The sequence below is a fragment of the Dipodomys merriami genome, unplaced genomic scaffold (genome assembly GCF_024711535.1).
Source record: "Dipodomys merriami isolate MVZ:Mamm:240054 unplaced genomic scaffold, mDipMer1.0.p SCAF_1, whole genome shotgun sequence".
In the NCBI taxonomy this organism is placed as follows: Eukaryota; Metazoa; Chordata; class Mammalia; order Rodentia; family Heteromyidae; genus Dipodomys; species Dipodomys merriami.
In genome coordinates this window covers 116,573,041-116,585,966 of record NW_027202270.1, presented here as the reverse complement: position 1 = coordinate 116,585,966, position 12,926 = coordinate 116,573,041, and the positions used below count along the sequence as shown (strand labels likewise).

General features: G+C 38.6%; 1 protein-coding gene across 5 annotated transcripts in view; it reads left to right on the top strand.

Moving 5' to 3' along the window:
* The window catches only part of Ttc8 (tetratricopeptide repeat domain 8), a 44,206-nt gene extending 41,480 nt beyond the window's left edge, over positions 1-2,726 (top strand). For all 5 annotated transcript variants that reach the window (XM_070028256.1, XM_070028248.1, XM_070028275.1 and 2 more), the window contains 2 exons: positions 1,219-1,302; positions 2,021-2,726. In XM_070028256.1, the coding sequence (XP_069884357.1) occupies positions 1,219-1,302; positions 2,021-2,137 (201 nt within the window). In that variant the 3' untranslated portion in view covers positions 2,138-2,726. The remainder of the gene's footprint in view (positions 1-1,218; positions 1,303-2,020) is intronic.
* Positions 2,727-12,926: the final 10,200 nt, after the last annotated feature.

The window sequence follows — 12,926 nt, the reverse complement described above, 5'->3', positions numbered from 1 at the left end:
CAAATTGGGGATTTAGCTACAAGTTGGAAGGTTGTCTAATACCTTGTTACGTTATTAATATTCTTGACAATCAATCATTTATGAGCATCTCTTGCCGCTCTATGGTTTCTTCAATGTAGGATCCTTTAGCCTTGTAAGGCACAAAAATGAATGTGAATTTTGTGTTGTGAATACTTTAGAGATCAGAAAGCTTGTTATTTCTTTGTTTTTTTTTTTTTTTTTTGGTCGGTCATGGGACTTGAACTCTGGGCTTGGGTGCTGTCCCTGCGCTCTTCAGCTCAAGGCGAGCGCTCTACCACTTGAGCCACAGCACCACTTCCGGTTTTCTAGTGCATTGTTGGAGATAAGAGTCTCATGGACTTTCCTGCCCGGGCTGGCTTTGAACCGCTATCTTTAGATCTCAGCTTCCTGAGTAGCTAGGATTACAGGCGTGAGCCACTGGCGCCCGGCTAGAAAGCTTATCATTTCTTGTTGTTTTTTTTTTTTTTCTTTTTTTGGTCAGTCGTGGGGCTTGAACTCTGGGCCTGGGTGCTGTCCCTCCACTCTTCAGCTCAAGGCTAGCACGCTACTACTTGAGCCACAGAACCACTTCCAGCCTTTTCTGCTTATGTGGTGCTGAGGAATCAAACCCAGGGCCTCATGCATGCAAGGCAAGCACTCTACCACTGAGCCACCTTCCCAGCCCCTCTTGTTGCTATTTCACTTAGAAAAAAGTCATCTGTGTGATGAATACTTTCTCATAGTCATCCAGCACAGGACTTTGAGGTTTAAAATGTATTATATATTTTTTGGTATTATTATTACATTTGGGAACAGATAATGAAAGCCTGTTAACTCAGTTACCACTCACAAGAACTAGATTAAGGAGACTTCTTTTTACATTAAGATAATATTTTAAGTTATATGTTATGACAAGATTTATTCTTATGAGACAGTGGTTTTTGAATAATAAGTCTACTCAAAATTTTCAATGCTCCTTTTTTCTCTGTCTTTTGGAGTGTTTATTATGAACATCATTTTGGCAGGCTATCAGTAGCTAATTGTATTTTAATAAAAGCCCTGTATTTCAGGAGGCACAGCATCTGTGTTCACCACAGGATCACATTACGGTCCTATCCTAGATAGAATTCGTTTATCAAGAGAAATCACAGACAGCTCTGATGACAGTTCTGATGTATGTTTATGAGCCTTTGACTTTTCCTTTTTCTTTTGATATAGGCGAGCGCACTGTTACAAACTGCATCCTCCTTAGCACCCTGTTTGTATGAACCACACTTTAATTTTGCAACAGTATCTGACAAGGTATTATTCTCTTTCTTAAATTTATCACCATGTCTGTTTCTTGTTCCTTCTGGGCTTAAGAAATTCCAGCTAAATAAGACAAGTCTGACCTTATCTTCCTGAAGAAGACTGATTTTTACAGTCTGAAAGAAATGGGTTTTTAAAACAAAAAAAAATGGGTTTTTATATACACAAACATTTTCATTTCAAGGGACAGTTGAATAGACTTTTGTAAACTTTAAAAACCAGATATCTTCTCAACATTGTTGTGTTAGTGCCATTTAAAACTTCTCAAGAATGTACTGTTATGTTTGAAATACATTATTTTTTGTTTAAATTTCCTGATAATACCCTAATCAAAATATGTCTTAGTGGTACATTACCAGTAATTACCTAAGCTACAAAGTATCAGCTATTTAGAAACGCAAATGTCATTTTGTGTTTATAATATTGTCAGTGACAGGAAAAGAAAACACAGGTTTTTGAATTCATAACTAGTTAACTAGAATGAAGCATAAATTGCTTATATAATGGATGATTTTGTTTGTCTCATATAATATTTATGGCGAGATTATAATCTCCATGATAGAATTCTAGTTTATGAGAGGCATAAATGAGCAATTTACCTTTAAAATTTTAAAGCTCTTTTAACATTTTACATCTGTAAAATGTTAAAATCTTATCCTTTCCATACTCACCTTCTAATCTCATTCTGTTCTCATTCTGGTATTTCTCACAGATTGGGGATCTGCAGAGGAGCTATGTTGCTGCTCAGAAGTCAGAAGAAGCATTTCCTGATCATGTGGACACACAACATTTAATTAAACAATTACGGCAGCATTTTGCTATGCTCTGATTATTCCTCAGATCCAAGATATTCTTAAAAAGGGAAATTACACAAGCGGAAAAGGACTTAGAGAAAGTATCATATAAGAAACTTGAGATTAGAATGTATAATGCTAGATTTTATAATACCTTTCTAAGATGATGTTATAAACTACAGGATTTAGGGATTTTGTTTTGGTTTGTTTTTGAGACAGGGTCTCTTGCTATATATACCTAGTTGGCTTTGAACTTATGATCCTCCCGCCTCAGCCCTCCACATGCCAGGATTACAGAGGTATACCACAATGCTCAGCTGATTTAAACAAGTCTGAGTACATTGTGGAATATTCTTTCATCTTACAGAGTAGATGTTTGTATATGTTTACCAAACATTTTCATTAGTTTCCTCAAATTTCTACAAATGTGCATTTTAAAAGTCCTTAAGACATCATGCAGCTTTAGGGGTTTGAAATCTACCTTCAAAACTGCTTGTATGGGTACTCATATATATATTTATTATAACTATGGACTTTATTTGAAACTTAAACATTGTATTTAACTATTTTTATGATACTTTGTGATTATATATAGTGCTTTAAAATAAATCAGTATGTAAACCATTATAATTTTATCATTTCTCTTGAGTTTTTAATTCATTGATCTCAGATGACACTTTTTTTAATCTAGTAATCTTATAAATCAACTCTTTAATTTTACTTTAAAGATGTGCCATCATTTTTTCCCCTGAAAAACTGCTTATGAAACATAAAATGAAAACACCAGGGCTGAAAAATAAAGTTGCAGGTCAGAGGTCACACCTGTGGTTAACCCCATGGATTCCCTACCCCACTGCCATATTTTAAAGTCCTGGTAAGGTGCTAAACTGCCCTCAACTTCATTTTGTGGAATTCTCATTATTCATACAAGGATGTGTTATATCAGGGCCACTCAAACACATACCTTCAAATCTGGCCATATTTTCTTGTTTTGCTTTTTTTTTAAAAAATGAAACTATTAAGTGGACACTTACATTCTGCTTATGTTTGTGTAAATAGCTTAATAACTTATTAAATAACTTAAGCAAATAGCTTGTCAAATAACTTATGTAAATAACTTAGCCGACCAAAAAAACAACAACAAAATTGGAGTTAAAGAATTATAGAATAGGGCTGGGAAGGTGGCTCAGTGGTAGAGTGCTTGCCTCGCATGCATGAGGCCCTGGGTTCGATTCCTCAGTACCACATAAACCAGAAGTGGTGCTGTGGCTCATGTGGTGCTGTGGCTCAAGTGGTAGGGCGTTGGCCTTGAACTAAAGAACTGTGCTCAGGCCAAGTTCAGCTCCCATCATTGACTCAAAAAAAAAAAAAAAAGAATTATAGAATAGTAGGGGAAAAACAAAGGAGGGGTAACAATGCTCGATAGGAAATGTACTCATTGCCTTATTCATGCAACTGTAACCCCTCTATACAGTATCTTTACAATAAAAAAAGGGAAAGAAAAAGAATTGTAGATTGTTAGAGAACAGAAGTAACTTCAGAGTATGTAAACAGATCCCTTGGTAGTGCAGACAGAGAGCCAGGTCTAGCACCAGTGGTGGTACAGCCACAGATAGAACACAACATCTTGGTCCTCTGCTTTAGGCTGCAACAGATACATTAGAGCTTGTTCAGCTCTCAAGAATTTCCTCAGATACTGTCAAGTTTCCCAAAACTGTTTCCAGTACTTAGAAAAGTTACATGATATGAATAATTTTCTTTAGTTGACTGAAAATAAGAGCAAATAACAATGGCTACATTTATGAAGGTATTGTGTAGGCCCAACTCTATTAATGGAAGGAATTAATAGGGGAATTAATTCCTTTCACCTCCAGTATGAAGTACTATTATGACTATCACTGAGAGAAAAAAAGTTTGAAACCTAGTGTCAGAGCTGACACTGAAACCTAGATGGCCCTTGAGTGTGAGCTTTTAAGGACGGTTCAATATCTGGTGTGTCTCCTGTTTAAAATGAATGTTGTAGGCATTAGGAAAATTCATAAGAGAATAACACTGCATATATAAATGATTCCATACTCCTAAGGTGATAGGGAGAGATTTTTTTTTCTAGTTATTTTCTCTTTATTTTTAGCTAATATAACAATATTATCTGATTAAACTTTATACAAAGATGCCCAAATAGTATAATTTGAAAACAGATACTTCTATTATTAATATGGCTCACAGTAATAGTTTAATCAGTTCAATAGTTGCAAAGATATTTCATGATCTTAACTAAAGTAGAACATTTTAATTTATGTATTTATTTTATTTTATTTTGCAAAACTGGGGTTTAAACTCAGGGACCTGGCTATTTTATTTATTAGTTATTTTATTTTAATCATTTTTTTTATTTTTTTTTTATTTTTATTTTTTTTAATTGTATTTTATTTTATTTGAGAACATACTGTACAGGAGGGCTACAATTACATGGGCAGGATAATGCATACATTTCTTACCAAGCATTGCAGCCTCCTCCTTTGTTTACCCTTCACTTCCCTTCCCCGCCTCCCCCCTCCCCCCACCCAATTTTACCCCCCTCCCCCCACCCAATTATACCCCCCTCCCCCCCCCCACACCGACATTGTAAAGCTGGTTTTGACATGACATTTTGTACTTCTCATTGTTGCAACAGGTCCACCTGAATCCTTAAACGACTTGTTTGTCCCCATCTCCTCCACATGTTATACTGACATCAAATATAGTGAAAGCGGGGGTTACACTGTGGGGGAGGGACATACAAAGCAACAAAGAAATAATCTTATAAATGCGTTAGAAACACATGCATGAAAGAAACGAAAACATTAAAATACATATTTAAGGGTTCATTTTCCTAACATCACATTATCTGACCTTTTCCGCTTGACTCATACCTATACTAGATATTGCAAATAAGGGAAACCATGGGACCTATGCTTCTTTGGGCCTGGCTTACTTCACTTAATATAATTTTTTCCAAACCTTTCCATTTCCTAACAAATGGGGAAATGTCATTCTTTCTGATGGAGGCATAGAATTCCATTGTGTATATATACCACATTTTCTTGATCCATTCATCTACTGAGGGGCATCTGGGTTGGTTCCATATCTTAGCTATGGTAAATAATGCTGCAATAAACATAGTTGTGCTGGTAGCTTTAGTGTGGTCTTGTTTGTAAACATTTGGGTAAATGCCCAAAAGTGGGATTGCTGGATCATAGGGGAGATCTATGTGAAGTCTTCTGAGGAACCTCCATACTGCTTTCCAAAGTGGTTGAACAAGTTTACATTCCCACCAACAATGAAGTAAGGTTCCTTTCTGTCCACATCCCCTCCAGCATCTGTTGTTGTTAGAGTTCTTATTTTTGCTGTTCTAACTGGAGTGAGGTGATATCTCAATGTTGTTTTGATTTGCATTTCTTTTATGGCTAGGGATGTTGAACATTTCTTCATGTGTCTATTGGCCATCCTTCTTTCTTCTTCAGAGAAGCTTCTCTTTAAGTCTTTCGCCCACTTATTTATTGGGCAGTTGATTCTTTGAGGATTTGTTGTTGGGTGGTTTAATTTTTTGAGTTCCAAGTATATTTTAGATATGAGACCCTTGTCCGTTGTATGGCTAGTAAAGATCTTCTCCCAATCGGTGGGCTTTCTATTGATCTTGCCAGCTATGTCATTTGCCCTGCAGAAGCTCTGCAATCTTATGCAATCCCATTTGTCCAACCTTTCTTTGATTTGTTGTGCTTCCGGGTCTCTATTCAGAAAATTTCGACCTGAGCCAAGGAGACCTAGGGTTTCTCCTATTCCATCCTGTAATGTTTTCAGAGTGTCTGCTTTAAGTGCAAGGTCTTTGATCTATTTGGAGTTGATTCTGGTACAGGGTGATATATAAGGATCTAGCTTTAGTTTTCTACATGTAGTTAACCAATTTTGCCAGCACCATTTACTGAAGAAGCTGTCTTTCTTCCATTCTATTGTTTTAGCTTCCTTATCGAAGATTAGATGGCTATAGGTCTGTAGGTTCATTTCTGGGTTTTCAATTCTATTCCATTGGTCCTGAGGTCTGTTCTTATGCCAATACCAAGCTGTTTTGATTACTATGGCTTTATAGTAGAGTTTGAAATTTGGTATTGATATTCCTCCAGCAGTGTTCTTTCCGTTGAGGAGCGTTTTTGCTATTCGGGGTCTTTTATTGTTCCATATGAATTTTTGGATTGCCTCCTCTATTTGATAGGGAGAGATTTTTGTCTGGAATGTATTATTCTACTGTGGGCACTGATAGAATGTCAGGATGGTATAGGGCACAATGACTACACAAGAACCTTGCATCAGGAGCTGGGAATGTGTTTGTAACTGTAACTTGAGGCTTCATAACTTGGGGCTGTGCCAACATTGCTAAAGGCCATAAACAGTGATCTTCTATCAGGGCTAAAGAGGTGTTTAATCCATAGAGACAATTGTATACCCTCCAGCCTGGAGGCAACAGATGAAAAAGGAGATCTGGTAAGAAGGCTGTGCCTGCTGAATAATGGCTGAGACTAGATGTTCTTCCTTCTGCATAGATGTGTTCCTTCAGAACAGAGAATCCATCAGGATGGAAGAAAGCCATCTGAAAAAGAGTCAGAGGTAGGAAAATTAAATAACTTCACTGCACTTTCTTCTCCTCTTCTTTGCCATGATATAGCCTAAACTAGCCTTGAACTAGTGATTCTACTATTTCGGCCTGCTACACTTTCAAAGTAGTTTCTACTGCCCACTCTCTTTGCTAATTAACATGAAGGATTTCTGAGTGTTTTCTACTGGGATTGAGCTAGGCATTCAGAAAACAAAGATACTAGACTGTGGTACGGGATACAACCTTGTAAAATGATACACCTAGACATTGGTTTTAGGGAAAAAAAAAAAGCCATGACCCTGTAGGGTTGCTTTATTTAGCTATGTTGTTTATAGGGACATTTCATGCTATTTTGAGCAGGCTGGTCTTGAACTTTAGAGTTCACATGATCCTCTTGGCTCAGTCAGGTAACTGGGACTAAGGCACGTGCCACCAGGTGATCTCCCATTTGAACCATCCTCCCAACCCCTTTAAAGTTATCTGTATGTAGTTGGATGTTTTTGTTGGTTTTGCTTTTTTAGTTATTTTTAAGACAGAGCCTTGAGTTTTTGTCCATAGCCGCCTCAGATAATAATTCCTCTCCTTATGCCTCCCACAAAGCAGGATTATAGATAGGAACCAACATGCCCAACTTTTATTTATGGACATTACTGGCTTTTTACTTGGTCTAGCCCCTAATTATGACCCTTGTGAGCTCTGCCTTCCTAATAGCTGAGCTTACAGACATGAGTTTATAAGATAGCCTAGTCAATCCCATGCTTTTAACAGACACTCTTAAGTTCTATACCCAGTTAGTCTTTATAAGTCTTGATTACATGAATAAGTATTGATAACATATAGAGAAAATAATTGGATGAAGTGTTTTATCTTGAAAAACTAGCAGAGGTTTGGACAATGAGGAAAGAGGTTATTGAGAGGCCTTCCAGACAAGGCTAGTGAGTGGGTGAACATATGTAGGAGTCATTAGAATATGAATTCTGATCTGGTACTGGTAGCTCACACCTGTAATCCTAGCTAATCAGGAAGATGAGATCTGAGAATCTTGGTTTGAAGCCAGCCTGGGGAAGAAAGTATGTGAGACTCATTTCTAATGAGCCATGAGAAATTGAAATGGAGCTATGGTTCAAAGTGGTAGAGCAATAGCCTTGAGCAAACCAGCTCAGTAACAGTGCCCTGGCCTTGAGCCCCATGACTGAACAAAAAACACGAACAAACAAAAATTCCAAGAAACAGGAGTTGAATGATAGTTGGAGGAGAGGGTTGATCACTAGAGCTAACTTTGGTGGGGCTCAGAAAGTCTGCAACCCAGGAGATTTGAATTCCAAGCTGAGGAGTTTAAGAAGCAGCAGCTGTTTTACAAGTAATGATCTGGAGGTGGTATTTAAAAATCAGGTGGAAGACACAAAGTTGGATGTTGATTTCAAATCAAGTTTTCTTGGAAGAGTGTGAAAATGAGTATATTTTCTTTAGATAAACAAAATGTTCTTAGCCACATAGAGTATGTACCTGGTTAGATAATTCATGTCACATTTCTGCTTGGTTACATACCCTTTTCTCTTTCCCATATGGCTAAAAAGCATAAAAATTTGCCGAGATAGTCACAGCTCATGCAAACAACACTAGTGCTCACAGATGGGGCCTCATTAATTTCAGTTTGCAACAAATAGTTTTCTCAACAAGGTTGTTGTCTTTTTTTAAATGCAGGATAGATAGTTATGTTTTTATATTTTAACAAGCAGGAATTATGGAAAGAAAAATAATAGTATTATTTACCCCGAGGCTGAAGTTTTCTCCATTTTGATGTTGTGACATTGAATTGGTTTATAGGGCTGGGGTCATGCCAAAGTTGATAACCATTTGTTAAATGATTGCTAACACTCCTTTAAATTGCTTAACAGACACAATCTAGTGAAGCTCCTTTAAGAAGAAATCAATCTAAATTAGCCCTATATCTAGTGGAGAGACTATACAGTTCCAGTAGAATTATCCTGTATAGTTCCATTGGGTCATGTCCAAGTTTCGTGAGAGGGAGCTTTAACCTGAAGGATCCAGGCCAGATTTTGACACCATTGTAAAATACTCGTGGGTAGAGGGAGAGAGTGAGGAGCCCCAGGGGCAGGGGGGGAGGCTTGGGGGATAGACTATTGTAAATAAAAAGTAATTGTGATATATGAAATGCCTGTTTTGTATAATCCTTTTTTTTTTGGTCAGTTGTAGGGCTTGAACTCAGTGCTTGGGTACTGTCCCTGAGCTCTTTTGCTCAAGACTAGCACTCTACCATTTTGAGCCACAGCTCTACTTCTGTGTCTTGTTTGTTTGTTTGTTTGTTTTGGGAGTGGTTAATTGGAGGTAAGAGTCTCCTGGGGACTTTTCTGCCTGGGCTAGCTTTGAAACATGATCCTCAGATCTCAGCCTCCTGAGTGAGTAGCTAGGATTAAAGGCGTGAGCCACTGGCATCTGGCTGTCTTATATAATCTTTACAACTCTTCTAGTTACTATATTTGACTTCCATTTTGCTGATGATAACCTCAGAAAGATTACATAACTTGCCCAAAGTTGGCTAGATAGTAAGTGGCATAGCTGGTAATGCCAGCATCTTGAATGCTGTCTTTCTCCAGCTTGGAATGAACAGACAGCTGCAATAAAAGGAAAAGACCAGACAGCAGGTCTCACCAGTATACAGATGTGACTGAGAACAAGTGGACTCACAAATGATGCAGTGTCTCCTAGAAAGGATGATGATATCCCCATGGATTTTCTAGTCATCCTTTTTTTTTTTTTTTTTTTTTCGGTCGTGGGGCCTGAACTCTGGGTCTGGGCACTGTCCCTCAGTTCTTCAGCTCAAGGCTAGCACTCTGCCACTTGAGCCTTAGCCCTACTTTGGGTTTTTCTGCTTATGTGGTGCTGAGGAATTGAACCCAGGGCCTCATGCATGCAAGGTAAGCACTCTACCACTGAGCCCCTCTAGTTATCCTTTCTGTGCCTTTATGATCTTCTCAGTCTTACCAGCAATCTGTGTGACTGGTAGTACCTATCTCAGCAATTGGGGAGGCTCATAGCCATTTGTAGCACCATCTTACAGATGAGAAAACTGAACTTCAAAGCGATAAATGACCCACCTACCATCCTATAGGCTGGTAAGAGACAGATTGAAGACTTAGAGGACTTTTATCTTTTATTTCTCACTACACCAGTATGTTTCCACTTTCCCAGCCATGTAGCCTAGTAACAATCTGCAGACTAAAAGGCAAAGCTGGATTTATGAAACGACAGCAAAGGGACCTGTGCTTGGAAATAGGCCCTCCACGCCCTCATCCAAGAGTCCTGAGCATGACACAGAGTGAGCACTGAGCGTGTGTCACTTATAAAGAAAGTGGAAGAAGATCCTGGTTGGCTCTGATAGAAATGAGTTGTTAATGTTTCCGCATCCTATATTCTTACAATGGGCTTATTTAGTTTTTCTATCCATCCATCCATCCATCATTGACCAGCTGTTTATCTGTCTGTTGAATTTAGAGCCTGGCACTAGCAAGGCAAGCACTCTACCAATTGATTCAAACCTCCCTGCTCCAGTCCCTTCTGTTGGTTTTGTAGTCCCTAATAGAATTCCAACCAGAAAACGTTTTCTCAAGGATTTTACTTGAAAAAAAAAAAGTGTGTTTTCTCAGTACTGCACCAGATCTGTTCGTGCCATCGATTCCTCAGAACAAGGCTTCTCAGTTTGATTTCCTGAACGCTCATTAACAAGCGGGCCATCCAGCTGTGCGCTGACCTCCACTCGCAGGAGGCAGAGCTGGGAAAATCTCAGGCATCCAGGTCACCAGCCAAGAGGCCCCACTGCACGTGTGAAATGTGAAGTTAGAGCCTCCTGTCTTCACTCCTTAAAATAACCAGGTGACTTGTGATTAACCTCAAAGCAGATCTGTATGATTCAACAGACAACAATATAAGTCTCACATATTCATACATAGCAGCTGTCTAGGAGAAGTTGATATTTTAGCTGGTGGCTTCTATAGCAATACTCACACGCCATGCTTCTGTCTTCTTAGCCCTAGGGAAAGGAAATAAGTAGGTGAAGTTTGCTTTGGTAACACCTTCCTCTCCTCTCCTATCCCTATGGCTTCCAGGTCTAGAGATTCAACTTGTCCTGAATGTAGCCATCTTAAGTTATAACTGCTCTGCTTGCCCTGGTCAATTTGACCCACCTGGTCTCCCAACATACTATATATAGTTAAAAAAAACAGAGCTTCAGATCTGGACCTGGAACCCATTGGTGCCAAGAATGTGCCTTTGTAGCAACTGGAATTAAACCAGGTACATTCTGGTTTGGATGAAGTCACTTCTATCCTAACTATTATCATTACATAAGCTTCTTTCTTCTTATCTCAGTTCCCATTCAATTCCATTCTGTGTAACCCTGTACCTGTGTGCATCTTTCTTCAGTCTCATAGCAACTTGAAGGCAGTTCTCACACACCAGAACCACATGCTTTCTGAACAACAGAGCCCAGGATTCTCCCCTCTCCTGCCCAGCCCACAAGGGCTGGATTCTTGTCTGTTCTGGATTCTTGTTTTCTCTACCAAGGTTTGACCATTCTTTGTCTCCTTCCATAATGGCTGTTGAAAATTACTACCTAATAAGAATAGTTTTCTGATTCTCCCTTTCAAGTAAAAGACCTCTTTTCATCCAGGATTCCAGGAGTTGTAGCAGATGTAGATGAGATATTAGAGGGAAAGATAGATCGCTTAGTCACGTACCTTCATGCACACCATGAAAGCAACCACCTTTTTTGCCCTTACAAATCCCAAAGTCATGACAGCAGCTGATAAAGTTACTGTAACAGAAAGGAAGTTGTAGATCTTCTTCAAATAGGTTTTTTTGGGGCTCACTATGGTGTTGCTCCATGCTGCGCTCAATGGGGTTTGATTTTCAAATCTGATGGAAGGCTATAGCAATGACAGATTCCAAGAGTTGACCTAAGTAAGCCCTTATTGGTCTCCAAGTTCCTAGGGGATCAGAAAAGTCTGACTAAACTTGGTTTATCCTTTCAGTAAGCCATTTCTTATTGAGAGATGAATCTGTTTCTTATATGTCCTGTTAAAACTCTCAGGATCTACTCTCCCATAAGTAAAGGTGTTAATTACATTTTCAAAGCTGTAAACTTAACACAATGTTTTTGGAAAGGCAGTGGGAGGATGAATAAGTGTTTGGAGACACTTTCTGTGCTGGTTTTGCTCACACTTCCATTGCTGCCCACATGGTGCCACAAGATGACACCTTTGTGTCTATGTGGAATGTGTGTGTGTGTGTGTGTGTGTGTGTGTGTGTGAGCACACCCATGTGTAGGTGTATGTATGATAGAGGGAATCATGTTTTTTTTTCAAACACAAGTTTATCTGCAGATAATGGAAGTTGCTATGTAGATACCACTAGGGAAATCAAAATGTCTTTGCTTGTGATACAGACACAGTCTTTGCAGTCATGTGGTTTCGTATTTTGCATATCAGTCTACCACATAGAACAGACATCTTTCCTTTTGTGGTGCTAGGAAGCCTATGCATTCTCTTGAAATGATGTCCACAGACACTTCTACTCACACTCTTCCCCCAGAACTGTTTCAGCATGTCTTTGCCCCCACCCCTCTGGTCACAGCTCATAATGGGACCAGAAGCAGCAGATTCTATATCTGGCCAGCATTAGTCTCATTTTGTCATATGTTGGTGCGCATGAGAAAAGAAAGGCAGCGATGATTAAGTGCAGTCCTGATTAAGGGCAGTTACTATTGTTTGTTCAAAGTTACCTATGCAATTACTAATTTCTTGGGATTAATGAAAATTGTTTAGGGCATCTCAGAGAAACTTGCCTTACATTTGGTATATGACCCATGGATCAAAATTTTGTGTGTTCTCTGTATTAAAGATCTCAGATTTTTTTCTGTTCCTCTAACAGGTGAGTCATTTTATTTTCCTTATTTTATTACTCAGTCTATCTGCATCCTTATTGACTTTTTGTCTGTTATATTTGTCTGATTCTAAATGCACCCTAACTGATCTACTGTCTCCCAGGATATTGATTCAAGTATTAAAATTGTGTGTGAATATGTATAAAACAGCTCAAGGGCAGCATGTGTTCAAATTTCTCTTCCATTTATTTCTTTACCTAATGGTCCAAAGCCTTCGATGATGATCTATTCT